The sequence below is a fragment of the Anopheles bellator genome, chromosome 2, assembly GCF_943735745.2.
Source record: "Anopheles bellator chromosome 2, idAnoBellAS_SP24_06.2, whole genome shotgun sequence".
Classification (NCBI taxonomy): domain Eukaryota; kingdom Metazoa; phylum Arthropoda; class Insecta; order Diptera; family Culicidae; genus Anopheles; species Anopheles bellator.
The window spans coordinates 59236229-59261558 of record NC_071286.1 but is presented as its reverse complement, the minus strand read 5'-3'; the positions used below and the strand labels follow the sequence as shown (position 1 = coordinate 59261558).

The 25330-nt window shown below is 38.5% G+C and overlaps 1 protein-coding gene across 1 annotated transcript; it reads right to left on the bottom strand.

Moving 5' to 3' along the window:
• Positions 1–24320: 24320 nt before the first annotated feature.
• Positions 24321–25122, bottom strand: LOC131211283 (uncharacterized). Its single transcript, XM_058204696.1, has 2 exons — positions 25075–25122; positions 24321–25001 (listed from the first exon to the last, which is right to left on the bottom strand). The coding sequence occupies exons 1-2, from the start codon at positions 25120–25122 to the stop codon at positions 24321–24323; spliced, it is 729 nt and encodes a 242-aa protein (XP_058060679.1).
• Positions 25123–25330: the final 208 nt, after the last annotated feature.

Genomic DNA, 25330 nt, shown 5'->3' with positions numbered 1-25330 from the left:
CCATAACATATAATTTATCGCATCGATAATTTACGTATGTTTAATTTTTGCTCAATATTAACTGTGCTTTAGTCTTCGAGGAACGGCCTAGAGGCCGTATTTATACATATAATAACTGTTTACACCAAAAAAATTAAAACAAAAACACAACACCGTATCGTTTTTATGATTTGCGTCAACCCTTTTGTTACATAATTATGTTGTAGCCGTTGAACATGTTTCATTGTCTTTGATTTAGAGCCTCGGTTTTCGGGTGGTTTGGGACGTGTTCGAAACGCGACAATTGTGTCTGAACAATTGGCCAGGAAGCAACGACTAGCAGTCACGTTTTATAGCCATTAAAATTGTCTTGATGAAGAAAAGAAAAGGTTTTGCACAAGAGACCGATGATCAACGATTGTGAACGTACATGGTTTCTGTTGATTATGCATATGGTAGTGCATTGATATTCGTGGACTTGCGTGTATTGGTCTGAATATTTGGAATCCACACCACACTTCCAATTTTTTCATTAATTATTCAATGTTCTACCCGAGGAATGCGAACGGAATTATTTAAAATGACAGCTTGGGTTGCAATTTAGTTTGTACTCTCGTGAAACACAACAGTCTACCAACTTAACGATTGATCGGTAAGTTTAGTCAACAATGTACTGAGCAAATAAAGTTGGTAGTATAATCCTTGACGGTAGATATAATATATTCTAATAAACTGTATTACATTTATCATTATGATACTACAGTTCTTTAATAGTGAACTTTTTCCAATCGATTGTGCCGTAAGTTGAAAAGCACCATGCACCTCCATTGCGGGGTTCCTTTACTTTTTCGCTTTAATTTTGTTGACAATTTTTACTAGCAACACACACACACTAAAACCTCTATATTATTAAGTAGTAGTTAGGTAAAGTAAGAGCATTACTATGCCACCACGAATGTTTGAATCATTGACCCAAAATTTCTATATTTACATCATTGTGTTGTAGACACACATTTGACTTTAAAACCATTCCATACCACTTCAAAGGCATTTTCTTGTTAATGATACACTTGAAAGGTTCTCACATTTCACACTTAGTCATTTTTGAGTGAATGCGTAAATCAACATTTAACACAAGTGAAGCGTGGCCTCCACTGCCTGAAGCTCCCCATACGGGTGTTTACACTATGGTTGAGATTTCAGCAGTCATACGGCACCGCTCAATGGGAGCTGTTTGAGATGGTTTGTTTGCGAAATATGTTTGCTTGCCGGATCATAAAATAGCGTCTTGACGTAAATTACGCTTTCATTCCCTAAGGTACCCCTCAGCTCAAACCACGTTCATGGAGCATTGCGTAGAAAGATTTATCTGTGCCGCTCATAAAGTTTAACACATTTGTTCACTCATTGATCATGAAGAGAAGAGTTGAGTGTGATGAGATTTATGGCCCATATTTTAAAGATAATTAGAACAGTCTTTACGCCTCTAGAGCAATCTACAGAGCGACTGAAATTCATGAATACCAATGAATTAAAAATAAATAGCGTCGTACCATGAATGGGGCAACGATTAGGATAATTATACCGTTGACCTAATAAATTTAGGTAATTAGTGTACTATTGGTGAAATCGCTTAACAATAAACGGTGCACGCTTAGCAGGCCCGACAGTTAATTCTTATTATAAACGGAGTTTCCTCATTTAGTTTGCGTTGGATTTATTTATTTGTTTACAATCGTGTACCATGGTAAAAGAGGTACCAAGTGATTGATGTCCTCGAACTCGTGCATTGAAAAAGCACAATATCTACAAAGTTCTCGTAGCTAATAAAACGCAATCTCGTAGCTAATAAACTTGTTGATCGTAGTTGATAAACTCTACTGCTCAACGTTTATATTGTTAGAGTTTTTCTATTGATAGCATAAATTGTACGAATAACATTAACTTAACTTAACCAATACATGCACGATGCAAATTTAGAATAAAGAGAAGTCATCGTGTGTTGTGTATTTTTTACAATCCATCAATATTCTATCATCTATGTATTGCTGCATAGAAATGCGCATTATAATCGCGTGTGTAGTTGTTGTCCTAATTTTAAAAAATCGATAGACACATTTTACGAATAGCTGCAAAATTATTTGTATATACATGAAAATTGATTAAAAGTGCCTTCCACAATCTATGGAATCAGCATTGTGAAAGTATGCTGTCTTTAGTCGTTTTTGGTCTACGGAATTGATTTTTAAACAATTATTAATTCTCTCATTGCTGACAGGCCGTGTCGACGGTCTTTGTTATGCTCCCGATGCTGAAATATCTGGAAAACATAATCAGCTGCAGTCATTTCGATGTTGAGCACTTTGCTGCCTCTTCATTGTTTGCGATAGATTTTATTGCATCTTCTGTCGCTCAGAAAAATATCGTTTTCAAACAAAGGTCCGCTGCAAGCACCACTTTACTGGCGCTTCAGTAGCCAATTATGTCTCTCAAAAGGGAAAGCCGACGAATGATAATATTTCCGCCATTGCCAGTCAAAATTAAAATATTCCGATGGGCGTTTGGTAGGTTGAAATCGAAATGAAACCAGGAACTGGGCAGAAAGAATTATTACTCCATTTTTCCAACTTATGCCCGACACAAACGGAATAATTTCACATTTAATGATGGCATGGCTATCGATTACGAAGATAATTTTCAGTGTTAATATAATTTCCAATGTATCATCCATTAGAATGTGACGATTTTAGCCTTATCGTGCAACATAATACCGTATTTATTAAATTTCGCCCAATTGGACACAGTTTTAAAGTATCCCTATACTGATTTTACCATCAATAATACTTTTTATTAACTCATCGTGGAAGTAGTTTTCAACAAAAATGCTACAAGAGTTCCCCAGTAGTGATTGTAGCAATGCAAGTTTTAATTAATTTGTTCCATCCGCACGTTACGTGTCGAAACAACCATGCATGCTCGCTTGAGTTGCTTTTTGTATACCCTCTTGAGGGAATATTTTTTGAAGCGCTTTATCCGTCATACGAGGCTGTCTACAAGGCAACAATATGCTAATTTTGTCACCACGTTCTTGTCAGCCACTCTTTCGTCTGACATGGCGTACGGAGCAATTCTAGAAACGAAACATCTTGTTTACTGTAAACTTCTTATAAGAACAGGAGGCAGCGTCGAAACATGACAGTGTCTATCATGCGTTTTAGGCGTATTATTAAAAAACGTAAACATTTTAAATAATGAAGTAAGACACGACAGAGATGAATTGTAACGTCATATTCTATAATGAGTTTGGTCATTTTATGAAACCTAACTTAACTTTAATTCTAGGTAATTAATAAGAAATTATAATGTAATTATGAGCAACGAAGTAAGCTGTTCATAATTGGAATATTGCGCAAATTATACGGAACCGCACCCACTAACAATCAAAGCTCGTTGAACCAGCCGTCATTTTGCTGCGAGAAATGCGCAGCTCTCGAAAGTACTGTTAAGTAAACGATAAATGTTATCAAGATAAGGTTGTCCTTCACCACCAGTTTGAAAACATTTCCCGGGTTTGGGGTTTTTGCCGCCGTCGAAACCCATTGACAATCGTGCTTCATAGTGTCTTTCCTTATCTCTTTCAATAAATTTTTACGAAATGGAGCATCGTGAGCTGTCGTTATGAACAGAGCCTTTGACTTTTGAAAACTCTAAATTTCTCCTCGTAATGATCACGGGCCAACCAATTCGGTTGTCGTAAATGACTAATCACCCATTGATGGCAGATCCTATTTGAAGGTTAATGAATTAAATTTGCTTTGGTAAGAATTTTTCCAACAAACTATTTGAATATTGGATCACAAACGGGGACTAATTGTACGCAAAGAATGTTTGGAGACTTGATAATTCCTTGCAAGTGTCTAGAAAGTTGCTACTAAACGCTTGCATTACAATTGAGTTATCTATATGACGAAGATGACGTTGATGATATGTGTGCGTGTTTAACAAAAAAAAAATCTGTCAAACAATTTTTTGAGCAAAGAATTCGCGAAGCAATTCTTAGAACTGTGTTCCAGTTTTTATGGAATTGGTGCCATAGCAATGTAAAATGTATGGCAGAAATATGGCTGATGTTTCGAGTCAAAGAGGAGGATTCTGTATCTTAAATGCACATAAAGGCACGAGAAAAAGCTTTTCTCATTTCATTTATATTGGCAACCATACGGGCACGTAATGATATTGCATTAGCAATCGCGACATGTGGAACTCGACAAGATGGTGGCAGAACAGTTCATTCAGCACTGGAACTGCTATAAAATTTGAATAGCACTAAGTATCTGATGCGTAATATTAGTCGAAGAAGCGGAACCACGCGAGTGCTCCACACATGCAAAGTTATTACTTCGGATGAGTATTCTTCGGTACATTAGAAACCAGTGAAAGCACTGAATCGGACACTGAAAGATTTACGAGGGAATCAGCAGCTTTTCGGTGTTACGCTGGTTTTATTAGCTGGCAATTTTCGACAAACTCTATCTGCTATACCACGATCAACGGTCGCTGATGAACTAAACGCTTTTCAGACATCTTCAGTTCTATGGTAATATGTACAGAATTTGTCATTTAAAAAGAAAATGAAAAAGAAAATACACTACTCGAATGACATGATGAAAAATTTAACTCAACAGGAGATTTAAATTTAAAATTCCTTGAAGAGCGAAATAGAAACAAAACCCTAGGTCAGAAACGAAACAACGCTCGCACCAGGCACAACTAGTATTTTATAAAACTATTACCAAACAATTGAATCAAATTAGCAAAAAAGCTCGAAAGGCCGGCAAAAATTCCCTTTAAGATGCAAGTAGTGATCCAGGCATCTTATGCTTCAAAAGACTCTCTTCGACCGGTCAAAAGCATTTATTAGGACCCCGCGCCGAATATAGCAATATTTTGTTTGCCCATTAAATACTTTAACCCGGATGACGGCCACTTTGTTCCAATTTTATGACGGTGTTGCGATTTCTTCGAGGGAAACCCCGGAAGAAATAATTGAAAATTATGTCCCCAGCCAACAACTTTCGTAATCTATTTCTAAGATCTCCATCTGTACCCCTTTTTGACGGCAGCGCTAGAAGTTCTCTGTAGGGTGTGCAAACCCTAGGGATTTTGTGTATCTCCGCCCCGTTATTAAAACAGAACTCTCTGTTTCGTGCTCTTCAGATAACGACGAGTTTTGTCTAAAGGACGATTCAGTCAAAGTTCATAAAGTACATCGCAAAACAATAAAAACAAAACAATATTCTGCTAACAATGAACGGGACCAATGTTCTACCAATTTAAAAATGGCTTGCAAAGTCGATTTTTAATATTAATCGTTGAAAATTCTTCTTTCGTCCATCAGTTTGTGTGAAAATGTTTACATGCATATTTCAATCTGCGCGAAATCTGTTCAATCTTTAAGCAAATAACTTCAACCCATCAACCTTAAGCCTTTTGGGTCACAGAAAGGTTTGCATTAAGCGAAGAAATCCCTCATATCATAGAGTTGTAGAACGTTTCACGTTGTTGACCAAGTGAGTATGTTATCGTCTAAGGAATACACAACCAGACGGCCAGTCGTGACTAACGAGGAATGAAGTTAGCTTATGCTGAGCAAAAGCCATGCCTTTTTTAAGCTATGAGTCAACATTCGATCGATTGAATTCGGTCTGATAACACATACCTTAACGGTTATCAGACCAAATTACCGGTTACGTTACGTTACGTTACGTAGGTCTAGGCATCGTACTGTAAAAAAAAACAAATGTTTGTAGCATTGAAATGAAAAATTCTATTATATTTAAAATATGCGCCATCGCCATGTCCCAATACTGGTGAATACCGAGGAGGCGATAGTCAAGTGATTTGATAGTATCCTGAAACAGTTTTGCATTGGGGAGCATGGAGACGCCTGGTTTTTTGGTTATTGTGCCCTACCAGGCGCCTCCATTTGAAATACAAGAAATTACATTTTGGTCGTTTTTCTATCAATGCAAGGTTCAAATTGATCATGTTGTCAGCAGCGATCTGAATTAACGTTTCAATTGGTTTTTAAGAGCTTGTGAAGCATCACACATTTCTGTCCAATCAGAAAGTCCATATTTTGGAGTCCTTCGATGCTCTTTCCCCTTTCCATTTTCAGGTCAAAAGTTGACATGGTCTAACCCTTTCAAAGATGAGTTGCAGACCAAAAAAATTTTTTTGGTGTCAAACCAAGGTAATGATGAATGAACAGCAAAACTAGGAAGTCTAAATCGGCAGGTAGAGCCATCCTTGTAACAGATTCTCAACGCCTAGACCAATATAAAGACTTTATCGAGAACTAGTTTCAGCAACTTTTTTAATTTGTGCTAATTTTAAATCTAGTAGTAGCACAAATAGATAATGTACATTGTCTTTAGACATTTAAAGACTGAACGTAAGTGATGCATAAAGATTCCAATAGAGGACTGAATTTTTCATTCAATTAATCAACGTTAAGCCATAAAAATAATATAGCCAGCACGCACCATACGTGTTGTTGGATATGTATATTTAAGCCCAAAATGGGCCTTATGAGACATGGTTTTGTGAGAAGATCATTCTGTTTGCATCTGCCCAGTTAGTAATTGGGCTCATGGGTCCTTCGAAGCCTATTCCAGAAGGTATTTTTATGTACATCCTTTGATTTGCGTCTCCGCTGAGTTCAGCGGCAGAATATCAATGCCGGTAGCTTACACGGAAAATAAGGAAACCGACCCGATGGTGCTTAGTACGTGACCGGCCTGCTTTGACGACTTAAAGTCATGCCGTTTGTCGGATTGCTACCTTTTCTAGAGATAAAAATTCAGCCGTGAGGTCACGTTTGCGGTCCCTTACGGTAGCCGTGATTAGTGCCATGTATTGATTGGCATAACATTAAACAATATCAAGTTCCATACATCAACAAAATCATGCAAAATTGCAAGATAGGGTTTCTAATGTGTGTTACTGTCTATTTTTTATACTACAAGCGCAACATTTGAAGAAAATTAACTAGCGCGAAGGAGCGTTAACTGGAAAAACTACTCAGTCGAATGTATTTTCGATTTTTTAAAGTTATTTTGTAACCTGTTTCTATTGCTGTTTATTTCTCTTTTGAAATTAATTCTTAAGAATTTAAGCCCATTTTGAGCACACTATTTACTAGGCCAGAAAGCGTAAGTATAAGCACAACAAGTCGTAACTAGCTTCCAGTTCGCGCCTTGCGACATGATAGAAAAGTTTCCCCAAGAAATCGCATCGCATTAATTATTAAATTTTAGTAACACCCCAAAGTATGCACTCTACTCTGAGTAACAGCTCTGCACTGAGAGGTCGGTTGGGCCTCATTCGATGCAAACAAGAAATTGTAAATGCGATTAAGGAATAGCGAGAGAGCACGTTAGATACTACGGAATCGTACTCTCTTCATAGAAAACAGTAACGTGAACGTTAACTTAATTTACTTTAATTCTTTCAACAAGGCTTTGTATTTAGGCAACATACTTCAGGTTTTATAATGTAAAAATATCATAACTGATGGCTCCCTAGATCATTAGTAACAATCATTAGTATGCACCGCAGCATTCGGCATCCGCAGCACCACTATCAATGCACGCAGGTCAAACTTGCTACGAATGCCATTTAGAAAGAAAACTCACTCGAAACGAACCGTGCACGTACCTTTCGGAGAATTTCGACCTGCATTGTAAAGACGCATTTTCTTCGCAAGTTATCCCTTAAGGCGGCAAAGATTCGTACGATTCAAAAGCGGAACCGTAACGATCCATTTCGGCATTCCCGAGCCGAAGGTTTGGAAAATTGAGCAGCCGTCTCCCTTTTCAAATATTTCATTGGAATGCACGAGTGTAACAATCCTAATGCCACTGGTTGACAAATTGATCTCCTTCTTCGCTAAACTTTTCGCTTTTCTTATGCCGAAAGAGCCGAACGTCAAAAGAATGCAGAAAGATAGGGTTGTGGAAAGTCTGCACGGAAAAGCTTTGCCCGATGCTCTCCAGCTACGACCCCACAAATGTTTTCGTGATTGGAAATATATTATCCTCACATGTCATACGGTACGGAATGCCTCGGGGAGCCTTCTGGAAAATGCTGGACCCACCACTATAGTTTTGCAAACCTCTTCCAGGGAAAACATGTTATCCTCAAACGTGTGAGTGCCACAATCCTTTTACTATCGTTATTATTGTTATTTTCTTTTCGCACCAAGCTAAGAATGCTTTCAAGTTTCGGTTCCATAATTGGCCGGAGTGGAAGGATTTAAATTACCTTAGCATGTATACTAGAAGTAACATCACTAACAATGTTCCAATTGGCAAGTTTCGGAATATGTGATCAACTATCTTGCTGATATAAAATCTTTTTTTTTAAATAAAAACAAACATTACATTTAACATGTCAAAAAGAAATATTTTCCATTTCGAAATATCTCGCCTGATTCGATGAGAAATCAATTAAATCATGTCTATACAGTACCACTGAAAACTTTGACGATACGTTGATGCGTGCCCAGAGAATGTAATAAAAATCGTTCATAGTATTCAAAGATACCTTTTTTGCAAATTGCACCGTTTATCATACCATTCAACATATCAAATACGGTCAAAGTAAGGCAAGTAAGTGTGGCTGACAGGAGTCCTCAGTTTTTGTAGTATATCCAGGTGGGACGTTGTATTTCTCCGAAACATGTTCTTTTTCTGAAAACTTTACACATGCTCGGCAAAGGTGAGTGATTGATGGACAGAAACTGCGAAAACTAGTGACGTTGGTGCATCCAGTCCTGCCAGAAACATAATTTGAGATTAAACTGGCATCCGTGTGGCAAAGCATCGATCCATTCCATCAACAATAAGCTGAACTTATGCATGTCAATTGTAGAAACTTCATATCAATTTCCTCTAACAATTAGTTTGTAGAATACAGAGTGCCCAATGAAGATATGTTTCTATTGAAAATAGATGTAAGCGTTAATCAATTGTTGAGCTATCAACTAATCAAATAGCTTTGAAGTATTTGTAATATTAATACCTTTATTTTTGCTCTATAATGCATTCTGTATGGTCGCTTATCACAACCCGTAGGTAGGGCCCGATATTTTACAGCGCGCTTTACTTCAACCCTACAATACCTTTAGGTAAAAAATTGGGCTTTGAGCTCAAGCTACATTGCCCTCTTAATGAACGTGGAAGTACTTCCCCATCGAAGGCATCAAGGGGAAGTTATGCTCCTGGAAAAGAACACAAATTCTCCTCCAAAGTTCACTAGTATGTTCATTTCTAAGAACAGATGTTCACGAACATGTACGGTTCGGTGCATTATTTCGCCGATTCTAAAGTTAGTCGACTTTGGTCCCGCATTCGGAACAAGTCTCAACATTTGGTGTGTAAAATACTCGGTTCAAACGGTTCTAATTTTTTCTTATGCCAAACGGTTCTTATTTTGATAATTCGTATAGCATCACTTTCATCGAAGAGAAGAAACAGCTATCGTTATGCAACAACAATGGTCATAAGCTAGAGCAAATGAAGTTTTGATAAAATTTAAAGCGTGTTAGCATTCTTTTTTCTGCGGTTAGAACCATAAATAGTTTTTTTATAAAAGTTTACTCTATACTTCTTATCCCATGCTGTGGGATCATGCGGTCATGCTTTTTATACCATGCCAAGCTCCACTTGAAAAAGGGCTTATTTGCAAATGTTGGTAGAACACATTTCACCAAGATGTTTGTTGCGAATTTTCGTCAAGTACAAGCGGTACACTGCAAGGCTCCAACGGCTGCGTAGCTGCTTCGCAACGCAAGCCGAACGAGAACACCGTGTGCGCGTCTGCGAGACGAAGGAAATGTTCGACATTTGTTTACCGATGTTGATGGGGTGGAAACTCCGTTTATTTATATTGACTGATTAGTGTTACCTTTCACCTAAAGTTTCACTACAAAATGTATGCTTGCCCAGAGCGTTCAGCTTTGTTTGATAATATTGTTAAATTATTATTATCTGAATGACAAACAAAGCTCTTATGCAGTGTACACTTTTTCATTACATTGTTTTGCTACGCTTCTCGAAGGTTAAGTTTTCTCTCCATTATATTAAAGCGCTTGTATTCTTTTACATAAATCAATCCAGCTTCGATCAATTTGAAAGTTAATCACACTAAACAAAATTTATAAAAGCCAAAATTATAAAAATGGTTGCAAATTCCTTTACCAATGCATATTATGTAATGTCACTGTTGCCGAGCAGAGAGCACTATGCGTGAAGTAAGTAATGAATTCACCGTTACTTGTCACAGCATCTTTAGAATAAAGTCTGACGAGTAACGATGTTTGTAATGTTTTCAATCAAGATTCATTTAGTGATTGCTGCCTGTTCCGCTGAGCATAAAACGTTTCGTAACCGCTACCGGGAAGCTAACCACACGAAATCAGTCAAACATTATATGATTTACGATAATGCCTAAGAAGGGGCGACAGAAAACTGCCTGGCCCGTTATTTACGATTATCTACGACAACTTGTTACAAAGGTTTCAAGGACACTAGAGAAACGCAAAATAATTCTGGGAATGAGGCACGTAAATCAATGGCACAAGTAATACTTTGCGAAGCATCGAAAAAGTAGAGTCGGAAACGTTTCGTAGATTCTGGAACAGAACGTGTTGGTATGTTAGCATTCTAAACTGTCAATGTCTAAGGCCTTGCGAATAGTAAACACAAAAAAAAACGGTTAACCCTTACTTGACTTTATGCGACTCAAATTTCGTACTGAACATGCAATAGACATGCTTTATTCAGTTCTAAGATGGAGGGCAATCAATCCACGGCATAACAATGGCGATTGCTAACACAAACAAAAATGCAATCTATAATGTTTCACAACTCACTAAACTTCTATTGGCTTTCCGAGGACGATATGGTGAAAGACCAAGCCAGAAACAACAATTTTACGAAAACTTTATCGCCGACAGGGCGCCCGGTTAGATTTCGTAGTAGTAGTGATCGATTGCACCAGCACTTGCAGCCAGCAAACTGATTGATTGTACCCAGAAACATCAAACTGCACATGACCTAGCCAAAACTCCGAAATTATGGTTTACCGTGCGACGAACGAATACTACACCATAACAGTAAGCAGTATGTTGAAAATTCAATTCAAATTTCTGTTCACTGCGTACTGAATTTCCGCAAAGTCAGACAAGTTGAAATTCTACAGTCAATTCCTAGCTTCAGTAGCACTATTGAAACGGTGTGTAGAAATATCGAAGTATCCAGTTGAATACTTGTGCACTGCCGAGCCCACAGCTCAACAATGCCCTGTTACCAGCTGATGTGGATAATTAGAACCAGAGCCATGACGATGGCCAACCGCCAAAGGTCCTACAGACGACATGCATTCGTATCGAAGGTCTGATTTTATCATTCGTTAAAGAACCGACACGTACAGATCGTCCACAGACAAACTATTCACGAATCTGATTCGAGTCAATAGTTTAATGCAAGTTCCATGAATTTGAAATTCCAGAGCTTTACTCCAGATGCTCCTGTCGAGTGGACCACGATGATTCGTCTGGAACGCTCGTTTCGGGCCAAACATTGGGGCAGATGGTGATGGCCGGTAATTGTACCAACTACAGGGCACAACTTTTCATCATACTTTTCACTTCACTAAGCTCACCAAAGCCGTAGCAAGGACCACCCAACCTCCGACGTACCGAAAAGGGTAATAAAACGTATGCCTTTTAAAATTCTCAGTCGCTGAAGAGGTTCTTCGCAGTTGGCCGGAGCTCAACGCTCCGATTGCCGCTGCCCTTTCGTTCGAATGGTATACGACTTTGAAATGTACACTAAAAGCCTTCCGTAAAATCGGGAACAAAAGGAACGAACCCATTTTCTGCAGCATCTGCACCGATTGCCGGTTTATCTTATTGGAAAGATGAGACATTATGACGAATTTGGGAAGTGAAGCATGCTCGAATGCATCGAATGCTTCATTGGATCGTTTAATAGCCTCATGTGGCAAGTTTTGCGTTCTTGAGGAACTTTCTGAGTGTTTCAGTTTAATCGCTCTCGTTCGTCAATAGCCAATTATGGCTGACTCAGATTTGGCCAGTCTCGAAGCAAGATGTCTTCAGCAAATGTTTTTTGCACAGTATGGTAAATGAATTTCAGTAGCCAAAAAGTAGATTGCTGATGTCGGTACTTACAATGGTTCACGATGAAGAAACCAGGTTGTTTTAGGTTGCTGATACGTTATGAAGGTTCTCGTTTCGTTGATTACACTTATCATTCTTCAGACAATTTATAATTCGTCTTATTTTCACTACGTAAACCTGCCACAGTTTAATATTCCAAATTGCTATGCTCACCTGACTACGGCTTATTTTGTGCGGCTTGGCTTATGCTCAACGGATGACGACATTTAATTGCCTCGGTTTATCTTCATCATTAATTCATCGATATGGACACTGCTTCGTGGACTGCTTGCGGGTATTTATTACAGTACTTACTAGCAGGGTAGGGCTATTTATTGCTGTATTTGAGACATACATAAAAATGTATTTGAGGTTTTAACGTTAAAAAGCGTGTTTCGTCTCAGGCTCGACCTAACCTAGGCCCATAAATCGATCATTCTAAACCGTTTTTCATTTGCCATTCATGCACCTTTCCCAAATAGTACCTCGGCTGGACGTTAATAATGAAATGCACTTTTCAAAGCCCACTACTAAATTTAATAATCTTTCTGCAACTCAATCAGAGCACCGCAGAGTAGCTATTTTTCATTCAAATGATAAAGCTAGATAACAGATATCACCATAGTAGAACCAACAGAAACAATTCGAACAACTGTTCCCCATCCAGTCTTGAGTGGATAAACGTTACCAAATTGAAACCGATTTCACTATCGCGTGAATCGAAATCAATTTAGAAAATGGATTCCTGCATCGACAAGGCTCCCGAGAGTTACAGATCTGACGACAACTCGTCCGATGCTGCACACAGCGGAACGGAAATGCGAATGATCAAATGATGCGAACTGAAACGGTCGCTCGATTTGCTTGAGGTTACATTACAGCAAATTAAATCTTCGCCTTTGGAAACGCGTAACTATTTTCTAATCGATAGCGTCCAGGCGGGCCAGACTAGTACCGTTCCTGTGCACGTTGTGTGCTGTAACTTCTGTGTGAACATTCGTCATCACTGTTGGCACGGGAGACGTAGCGCCGGGCTAATGTAATTAATAGCAATCAATAGAAGCGAATATGAATCGTTTCATTATGGCCACAGGAATACTCTGTAGACATCCCAAATAAGATGCATGCAACGACATTCAACCTTTGGTCGTTTCATTTGTTCAATTCTCGCAATGACAAAGGCAAGACTTAATGAGCGTGCGCTCTTCATCATCTCTGAAGCATTTGCAGGCAATGTTAGTTAGTTAGTTGGGTTTTTAAAGCAGCAAACTCAATTTAATTGTTTTGCATACCTATGCATATTCGTTCAATAGAATGGACGGTTTTTGTTTTTATTGTAGAAATAGATAGGTATCTATAAATAAATTATAAAATGTGACGAAACGAAAAATAATACAGAGTGCGCCAACATGACAGGACTAATTTAAAAGTCATATAACTCCGCCATTTTTCTGTCGATTTTGGAAAATGAACAAGATTTATTTATAAGTTTGTTTTGTATTTATTCAGCCCTGACAAAAAGCTTAGCTCGTTTTTAATGTTATTTACATTGATTTTGGTTGAATTATTTGTCTTTTACTAGACTAATGTAACTTACAGGTTAGACGATCTAGACCAACGATTGATAAACTATACTGTTACTATATTATTTCAATATTTAATTTCAATTTTAATTTAACAACTTCAATTGTTTATACATGCACTGAAGAGAAGCACTTTCTTATAAACTCTCGAGTTTGCTATTATTGCCCATAAACGGCCATCATGGTTCGCAAATGCCTAAAAATATGTAAATTTTCTACATTAAAGCTACAAAACTTTACCGCTGCTACATTAATAGACAGCAGCATTTGAAAAAAAACCTACCCATGTTCTAAATTCTCATCAAATCGACACAAATACTTTAAAAGTGTTAGATCTTTTGCTGAAGTCTTGTTGCATGATGCAACATGAAACCGAGCTGACCTGAGCTGGAATAACTGAAACTTATTTTCTCCGCATGATTGAAAGGTTTCGCGTGGATGAGTTTAATGAACATTAAAGGAACTGGGTACATGGTTACGGTTCTGGTTGCTGCTCATAAAATTTAGGAGTTTGAAAATACGGATTTTACGCGCGATTTAAAACTTACTGTTGTTTGATATTTCAGACAATTTCTCAAGTATTTAGTTTACGTTGAGGCGACCTTTTGAACATGTTAATTTTTTCACAAATTAATTTACTTCTTCTAACTGGATTCGCACTTCATTTCTAGTACTTCAAGCCCTGTGAAAGCTGAGATCGCTTTGCCCGAGTTATAAACAGTGCTCAAACTAGCTTTTCCACTCGCATAAATTATACTGAACCTTAGTAACAGTACTGATTTTAGAACCAAATTCAACAACAGAACGAAAAATTCTTCAATTATCATCTGCGGGCCCCCTAACCATTGTAAAAACGGTTCACTCACGAAATATTGAATGAGGACACCTTCTGACTTGCTGTCTTGTGCATAATATTGTTCTTCTCAAGAAGAGAACACTAAATCAAGAGAGAGAAATGTTTTTAAACAATCAATTCACGACCATTAATTCGTCAACTGATTCGCCGAAAGCTCATTATCTGAATGGAGAGCCCAAGGCAGCAATACATAAACTAGTTGTATCAATACAAATATATAAAAAGAAACTTGTCCAAAATGTTAGATCATTGACGATATACCATGATATATCTTTGACAGCTATTTATTTGTTAATTCTTAGAGTTGTTTTGGTAACTCTTTGAATTGCTACTACATACAACAAACTTAAACATTCCAAGCACATTATAACTCATCTGCCAATATCATCCGTCGAAAGGCAAAATCTCAAACAGCTTCCACGACCATCATCAACTATTCGGCGTAATTGATTTTCCAGAAAATGTTGCGGTTGTGACTCTAAGCGTGTAACTAACCCAATTAAAATGAAAATCATGAAAATGTCGGAGCATCGCGGTGTCCACAAAGTTGTCCCATTCTGCTGGCTTCATTCAATTAGAAGACTTCCTTCATTGTGCTGTCAAAAGGTACAGTGATAGGCGCCTCTGGATCGCACGAAGTAATATTAATATGGGACGCGGAACATGTCACTGCGTAGAACTAATGCCAACATTGACGTCCGTGTACGTTATTTCCGGTGGCGTCGCATTTTCCGCTAATAAATCTAATGCCGTGTAACGTCTCTTCACAACGTGACTATTACTGCCTCTACCGTTCATTTACTTTTGTTGAAATGTTAACAACATTTCTAAATATCACATCAATTAATTAATTTGTCTTGTTCTAAAAAACATGTGGACAACTAGTGTGAATAAACTTGTACTGCAATTCTCGTGCTTTGGTGCTTTTGTGTATGTGTATAATTATTTGACTGAGGCGACAAGATGGCGTTTATTTAAATAAAACGTGATGCCGTTGCCAGTTCTGAAAGAACAACTCCAACCCTTTTCAGCACTTAGCTACGCGAAGATCCGTACCACAAGCTGGGCCATCAAATTATTTCACAGCATAAAAGTGCCCAAAAACTGTGTTTACTCGTACCTCCTAAGGGTGCCAACGAAAACTTGGTTCACATGCGTACTTCCCGCTTCCGAGTGTGTAATTTTTCGTTTTAATGAATCAAAACAAATTAAAAACAAAAATCAAACATTACATTTTACTCCGCCATTCGGCATGGCGCAGGTAACGCTGGCAAACAGAATCACGGGATCGTTGTAAAGCCGATTGTTTGCCTGAAAACAAACTCATACAGAAGAAGACTTTGTAGCTTGCTTTTAAAGCATGGGTCCTCGGGGTTTGTTGGAGATGTATTTTTTGCATGAAAATGTTTTAGATATGTTTCTTTTCTATAACAGACACTCGGCACTTCGGAGAAGGACGTAATAACGAGCAAGTTTTACCAACAACATGTGGAACCGTTCAGATTAACCGTTACCGTTTTTGTATATCGTTTGCTATTACCTCTAGTAATACCTCGTAGACCTACCACTTACAAATTTTCAATCTACATTAGCCGTGTTTGAGTAACCGAAGGTATCGAAAGCGATAGAACATTGATGGGTAGCGTAGTTAACTGAAAATAAAACCATTCTCAAATAACCACCATCCATTCCAATTAACTAACATATTTTCGTTTCGTCGATACTCCTAAACGGTGCCTATTTTCTAATGATTATCTACAACCCTTTCCTCGTACTGTAAACCGCAACCGATGCGTGTCAAGTAAGGAAGTTATAAAACAATCGTTCGGTAAGGCTGAGTGGCCCAACCAATGATTAGCTTCTTAATGAAAACATAATTATGGTATTTCGACGGCTCACGCAAAAGGCTGTTGTGGCCGCCATGGGCCAAACCGAACATAACAACAACGCGCTGTTACGAATGAACATCGCAAACTGTAATTTAATTATCTCCCAAGGCTTTGCGTTGATATTTCAAATTCAATTAGTGACACGCGTAACACGCAAAACACGGCTAGTGTAATCGAAAGAAAAGTTGCAAATTCCAAATGCGGGGTTCCAAATCAGGGATTACACATAAAAAGCTGTGTCATTACTTTTGCTTCAACCCGTGCTCTCATTTCGAACAGGTTGTTCAAATTTTAAGACAGGTTTATTACATCGTAAAAATGGGCGAAGCAGATGTTGATTTAATTTCAGTGTCTACTGTTTCATGTTTGTTGTTAACTTCAGTATGCAGACACACTTGGTTTGGAAACGTTTGTAGTTGTTTTGTAGAATTGATGTCTACAATAATAAATCTGCTGCAGAGTTTTCGTAAGCAACGCAAACTGCGCACAACGGTTAGATACCAATAAATATCAGAAACGAATACACTAAAAACTTTACTATTTTGTAAATACCTTAAAAATTTCATCAAAACCCTTCCTTTATCGGAAATCGATTAACGAGCGGCTGGCCTTCGAGTGTAATAGAAATACCTTTCCGGGCGGAAATTCGGAAATTGTTTGTCTGCGGCATAATATTCAATTATTTTGCGCAACCCCAACCTCTCGGGGCCGTAATCTAATTGGCGGTGAGAGCCACAATTTGCCTCGCAGCTTTCTTGGACAAACACTACCGCATAAATCCCGCATATCGTTCCCTGCCGGCTGCGAAATTGCCTTAAAGCTGTACAGGGTTCGTGAAGAGACTGAAGGTATCATGTTTACGCCATCTGGTTCTACCCGCATTAACACACCCGTTCTCGGTGGAAAACCCCTTTACAATGTTCACACAGCTCACCTTATCTCGGTTCGACTGGAACAGGAACCATTTTCAAACCCGAAAAAACTGATTGTCCCCAGATGGGCCTTCAACTTCTGCTTCACGTTTTCGTTTGAAAGTCTCGCTGTGTACACACTACGGAAGCAACATGTAACACAGATAGCGTTTGGGGGCAAAAGATAGGTTCCAGTGAACATCCTTCAGTTGCACGAACTCCTGCCAGTTAAACTGTGTTCTGGTTGGATATGAGTGTACTGGAGCCGGAATGGTCGTACTGTGCAACTTATTTAACACTAGATTTACCAGACCAGTCATTTTAACGGATCGTGTAACTTCAATTTAAAATTATCAATCAAATTTGCTTTTCAAAATGATGTTATGACTTTTGTAGCTAAAAGAAGAGAAAAAAATTTAACAAACATAATGTTTCTTATAATACTATAGTAAGAAATATTTTTTCATTGCCAGTACCTGTGAAAATAACAGGTGCATGTTGTATGATGAAATTAATTTACAATGGAAATTTTATTCAATTATTAGTGATACAAACATTACATTGGATACAATCAAAGTACGTTACAAACAATCGACATTACATAATACAAAACACAATACATTACACAGTACATAGTAAATATTACACAGTACATAGCGACAGACAGTGCATAGCAAAGGAACTTAAAAAGTTTGAATCCCACATTGCAAAGAGTATAGAGCGGTGCTCTAAGAAAGGTTTGAGTTTTCTGAATCGCGAACTCACGAGTAGAGCAATAAAGTTAATAAGTACTTAAATACTTACACTCTACTGTGCACGCACACGGTGCACCAATGTATCAGGAAATTAGTTCAATGTCCCAGTGCCCCGAAAACTAAAAACACAGATTTCGATGGTAACTTTCGCAAGTACATCATCAGTATGCCATCGGGAGCAGTTATAATAATTGAGATAATCAAGCACCGTGAATGCCGGGTGGCTACAGCGCGGACGTAGATATTTTAATCAGGCCAAGTTGGTACGATGCCTTGGAACAAATTTTCTCCGTTTTCAGAAATAATATCCGGCAAAACAATTAAAACTTCTACCCAACAATGGTGTGAAACATTTCCTCTGCAGCACCTCAAAGGGCACCCAGTCGTCGTCGTCGGGACCAATTAGGACTCTCGGGTTGGAAGCTGACGATCTTCACGGTGCACCGGGAACTGCGTGGCAAAGCGAAAACTTATCCCGCACCCAGCTCGTCTATAAACTCTGAACAGCAGCCGCGGAAGAAACTGAAACCAATCGAAGTTTTTCGTTTGTATGTTACACGCGCGATACAAAACAATCTTGAAATGCACCGCTAACCGTTTGGAAAGAAGGAAGATACAAATGAAGTAACAAATGGAAGCCAATTCGGTTTCAGTGTAAAGTAACTGATCAGTGGCAATTGGCCCATTCCGCAAACGTATCACGCATCATTCGCTGATGATGATATTGTTCTAGGTTTATCATTCTATGACTCTCAACGTTGCTCCGCACTTTGCTATTATGTTTAGATTATCGTTTAAAGTAGTGAACAAACATATAATTATAGTTTACTCTATTGTCTGCATGTCTAGTGTCCGTAATGCGTTCTACAAGGTCTCCCAAGAAGCGATATGTTGCGGTAAATTATACATCATACAATTATACAACATCATTGGTTATATCGTGTTCGAAGTCACAAACAAAACTAATTAATATTGGAAAGTTAATCAGCAATCATTGCACCAGATATTAGCAACACGTGTATTGTGGGCCCTCGAGTATGTAATCAAAATTTTTCCCCACGCCGCAATCGTGAATTAAACAGTTGAGACACGATAGTTTTGCAGCCTTCTCATAAATAGAACACGCATAACGCATACTATGCGTTAGTTTTGAGGCAAGCTTTTTAAAATTAAAAGCAGTATTAAATCTGACTTTGTGATACTTCTTAAAATCGTAAACAGAAAGAATAAACCGCAATGCGATTTTCAAGCGGACACTAATATGGCAGCAATCGGTTCAGGGCAAAGCGACTTGATAAAGCGATACACTAAAAGCAATATCTTTCCCTTTTCGGAATCTATTTCCAAGAAAACTTTCGTTGCAAAACGTACTTAAGTTTACAGCCGCTTCCCAGCTACAAATATCATTGAGTGGATATTTCAATCACAAGAACACTACAATGCTTTCATCCACCAAAATATTCCGCTCACGTTCCGCACAGAAGTGGCTTGCGTCACTATTTGTGTTTGTGACAGTTTCCTCCATAGCAGTGCACAGCCCAAAGTTATATTTTTAGTCCTTTCTCGCAGCATCCAACGTGCTGCTAACCCCTCTGCCCAAGGAATCTCGCATATCCTACGGTCAATTACGTGGATAATTTGTGCAGCCTTTAGGCATTTATGCGGTCCATTCCGAGTGTGATTTATACCCCCACCAGTAGCAAAGTCTTGTTTTATCAACTTTTTTGAACTTTACACTTTCAGAAATATTTTTGTATTTTATGTCTTATTTTTACCGAACGTGTCAGCTTATTTTCTTATTACACAATGACCGTATTCATCTGTTCATTATCGCGAAAGATTAACCCTGTAGATTCATTTTAAATAAATCGGCCCATCGAAACAAAGACGAATAAAGAGCATAATAAATGACGTCCTGCTAACACTAAACACTATAGCACTAAAACTTCGTTGATAAAATCACTTAACATATTTTCGTCGTAAAAGCACAACGGAGTTCAGAACTATTTCGATTACCTATCAGCAGATACGTTTCAATCTCCACCAATCTATCGTCGGACAGTGTTGTACTGGTACTTCTAAGCTGTTGCAAAACAATTTGTACAGCTGAACGCAAAGTTTTCTCATTTATATCGTTGTACTGAATTTCTCGATATCGAATTTCTGAACAGTTTGGAATTAGAAACTGTTGCGATAGCTCTAGCTTGCAATGTTTGTTTCGGGAAACTGGCCAGAAACTATATGAACAATCAAATAGCTTGTGGAAGGTGTATTTAGCCATACGTACATAAAATAGAAAGGACCAAAGTAAAACACAAATACCTAATGAAAAATTATATCTTTATAAAATTTATATCAATTATCAATATACTGGGTAAAACACTCTACAATACTTATTTAAACGTTTTGGTTGCATTGTATTAACCACTCTAAATTAAAATTTTTCCTTTTTTCAAAATGTGTATTGCACCCCATCCCACAATACCTATAGGAAAAGGGAAACAACATTTGTCGTGTGAAGGTCATGTGAATATCAGTTTCCGTAACTATAAAAAGCTCGCAGTAGGACCGAAAATCATGCGTACAGGCCGAACCACAACGCCGAAACCATGATAGTAAAAACCACACCACAATACCGAACAGAGATCGGTGCTTAGCCCGGACAGTTCGACAACGAATTTTCCGCTTCAGATTCACACAGGACGCTCGGAGTGGTTTTTACCTCACGGAGCCGCCCTGCGTTATGCTCATATTTAATGGTTCGTTCTCAAAACTGGCCGAACAGGGAATACGTTTTGCCGCAGGTAATTTACGGCGGTTTGTCGTGCGGTTACGTCCACCAACAGTATCGGATCACTCAGCGCGCACGTAAAAATTATTCCGCGCTCGCATGTTACATGTCACGGAGCTTCGTGTTTCATAAAATGTACATCGTTGTTGTTTTAACAAATTCAAAACAAATCAAACACAAAGAAAACAACTGCAGTGGCCTCACATCACGCAGAAAACATTACACGAGTCCTTTCAACCGCATTGATGCAATGTTTTGAAATCTGATTCTTGCTCTCTTTCTGTCAACAGTTTAAACTAGTGTGAAAACATATTATTATGTCACCATTTCTTCCTCATTCTTCATCAAGCTTTATCAAATAGTACACTGCTTTTATTCGACTGTTCGTAACCACCTATATTAGCGTCACATTAATTATAAGCAAAGCAATTGCATTTGATACCTCCTAATCATAGGTACGCGATAGCACAGGCGAATTATAGTCATAATTTTTCTCAAAGTACACCCAAAAAGCCATCGCTTGTTTACATACTCGTGCTGCCTTAAAATTTAACGGATACGTAATTTTTCGCACCTCCACATCCCAACTCTGCGTCGCTTGCCACGTGGAGCATGCTGCCTCTTAAGTGAAACTTTCTCATTAGATCCTCATAAAATTTGCCTCCGATAAGAAGCAGCCACACACCGCATGGTACGGAAATTTCCATTTAATTAGTTGTTTGCCAAACGGTTACACTGACGGATAGCTGAGCCCCGGGAAAGTGTTCTATTTGGAAAACGTTGAGACGGAAGAAACGTACCGTTATCCCTAATTCCGCATTTTGCAGCGATTAGGTCACGTTTTCCATCACCGCCAGACACGGTTGCTCGGGACTGGCAAACTGTGGAACGATGTTTGCAGATTAATCAAACCGACTTTCCGAGGGCGGCGATTGCTATCGTGCGTCAAAAGGTCGTTTCTTTTGCGCCTGTTTGGTCTGTTCCGCCTAGAAGGAGGCGCTACGCAAAAGCCGAGCCGAGCGATATGGCGATATGTCGTCCGGCGATAGTAACAACGGTGTTGAAAATTTGATTATGAAGATTTTTCGCTAGAGATGTTCATCACTGATTTTATCTCTTCGAGTACGAAAAAAATGGCGCAGCAGAGCACGGAGTCGGATATTTTTGTTCGATATTCGCAATTTCTCTTCTGCTATCTTTTATGGTATTTTTCACGGTGATCCTATAGAGAAACGTATCCACTGAGTTGGATCAAAACTTAGGATCCACCTTTATACGTTAAATATTCTAAACTACTTATTTTGTGTTTAAAACATGCGCAAACGTGAAAAAATGCCCAATTTGCTCATGGTTAGTTTTACCAAAACCGATACAATATTTCTCGTTTGATTTAAGATGGCACGTTTCTATTGAAAGTACAGGTTTTCCTTTTTGCATTATGCAAATAGCAACGAATGTTTGTCGATGGCCGGGATGGCATTCTCACATCAAAAATAGTACCGTTAACTTGGACAGCGTTTTGCCATCAACAATTTTATTAGCAAACATTTACTTCTGTGCCATTCTCACAGTTGCCAACCTCATTTATTCATTCTCCATCCAACCGCAAGCACAACAAAGTCGTGAGCCACCATATGACCACGGTATGGCTCATTGAAATTAGCTCTCGAATTACTTGCTTCAAGCACTTTGCAATTCGCATTACGGTGTGACATTTTGACTGTTTCACACAGCCCCAGATGCGAGAGGATACTTAAAATTCAATTTCCATTAAAGGATTTGCATTATTATTAAAAAGAAAACCTTCCCCCGGTATGGCGGTTTAATTTTTGTTCTCCCGCATCGCATCGCAACGCTGAACGATATTCTGAGTCGTAATCGTCAGTTCCACCAAATTGGTTGATTTACATTTCCGAAGACGAAAGAGAACACTGTGTTAGACGAAAAATACGATTCATGTCTATTTAGGACGATTCGAACGTGGTATCGTTTAGTAACAATAGTTAATTTATCCAAAGGAAAAACGGAATGCGTTGGCAGTAATTTTCTGATAGATGCGAGCTCGGTCGGTTTATATGTTTGTTTGAAAAATGTTCTTTTTAATTCGTCATTTACTCCATCAGTTGTAAGCTTTTTCCGTTTCTAAATAAATTTACAAACGGCAAAATTATTATACAAAGTCCATAAACAAAAATCATTACACTTTAACAGAAATCGCGAACAGCGTGTTATTCCTCATTTTACTTTGCGATATGCAGAAAATGTTTTCGTACATCACTTTGCTATTCGATTGTTAACAGTGTCATTTCCGCATTCCTAAAGAAAATGGAACATCGTAATCCGCACTCCTAATCCGATAATACGAACCTAGACAAATGATAATCCCTTAACGTCAGCTGTAAACTAATGATGGCAAAAACTTCCTAGCGAAAAGGTTTCCCTTTACGTTATTTCTACTTTGTTTTGTTGGTCCAATTGAATTTGACCAGAGATTTCGGTACGATATTTCATTCACCGTCAAGGAAGTTGAGTGGAGCAATACGGTTATTGGGTTTATAGCACCAAACCCGACCTTCCACCACGCCGCCCCCGTAATATAGGTTCAATTGATCTGTTTTAGGGCTGTTCATTTCATTCACAACTCGAAGGATGTCATAAATTACATACGTAAGCAACAAAGAATTCAGTGGATAAGAAACCAATCAGCACATTACCTATCAATTTTATCAATAACCCCATCGCCTCATTTTATGACACGATGATAATGGCTCGAAATCCGATTTTTGTAATAAAACTGCCAGAAGAATAATCGTGAATGAATTCTCTTGTACTAATGCCGCGTGCATCAAACGTTTTTCCGAAGTTTTAATCATAAACAGTACTCAACGGTTATCTTTACTTTCCTCAAAGATTTGAAAGAGATTGGTAATTGAGAATTGAACGGAATAATTAACTGCTTCGCTCAAGTTTTTATTTATTTTTAAGGCGTCTGTTTTGGTCGTTAAACCTAAAAAAACGTTAAAACGTTAACGTGTGGTCGTTAAACGTTAAAACGTTAACGTTAAAGAGTGAAGCGAATTTTTAACTGATATAAACTACAGTATCAATCGTAATAAAAATTCAACATATAAAATATCATTTTCAAACTGCTGCCTAATTGATTATGATCCCTGTGCCGCCTAATTTCGTTATGTTTCTTCTATTATGTTCTTTCTAATATTATACACACATTATTTGCAGTACATTAAACTTGTTTTATAATAAAAGTAGTATTATTTCTCGTTCTGCAGTGTGCTTTTGCACATCGCCCTCTTACGGCACTATCGTTCCTAGACAGATTTGTGTAAGCTGGGTCTTGGAGTTTTCATAGGCCATTTTTAGGATGGATTCGTTCGTAAGCAGACATGATTTGTAGCCAGCTCCCAAGTCGTTCAAACGCGAAGAAAACCCATCAACTGCGGCATTAATTTCGGTCAGAAAACCGGTCGAGATGTTGGCGATGTCCTTTTCTTTACCCTCCAGTTTGGAAATGATCTGAGCTGGACCGGCAATGATATTCTCACCATTGAACACATCCAGCAGGCTTAGGCCGAAAATGTCCGACTCATCCACCAGCAGCACTTCGTAGATTTTGTCCACCTCAGCTTTAAGTCCTTTCTCTACGGTGTTGATACAGTTCGTGTATCCCACGCCAGCCACGTTCATATTACTGTCGAGCGTCGAACGGATAAAGCCCAAACAACTGGTCTCAACCAATGCAGATTGATGGTCTAGCTGGTAGTTCAACTGATCCTCGAGTTGCTCCGCTTGTGCCAAAGAAGCTTCTTTGTCACCGATTACGGTCTGGTAGAAGGCATCAGTTCTGGTGGCGGCACTCAGTTTAGCTCCTGCAACCGCATTGACGACTCTATCCTGCAAGTCCTTGTAGACAGGTTCAATGTCCTTCAATTTCTGCACTACCTGGGAAGACACTGGACGGGCAGCTTCCGAAAACTGCAATGTTATATACGATCAGTACCTTTAGAACAATTATAACAGATTGTCGCAGATTGTTTCAATGACTTACACTTGCTCCTCCAATGGCCAGAATTACGATCGCAAGGAAGAACTTCATGTTGTAAGCACGTTGTAGAAAAGAAGCCGCTGTCAATATGCTGCTGCTGTGGATGTGTCTACGTTTCGTCCTCGAACCACCAAGGCTGTGCTACAGTGCAATGAGGTCTGCTCTACTCTTACAGACTATTGATGCTTTATACTTTGAAGCGTTCGTGTTGGCCAATGTAGATAACACCTTATCGAACTGTGGTTTATGGTTTAATGAC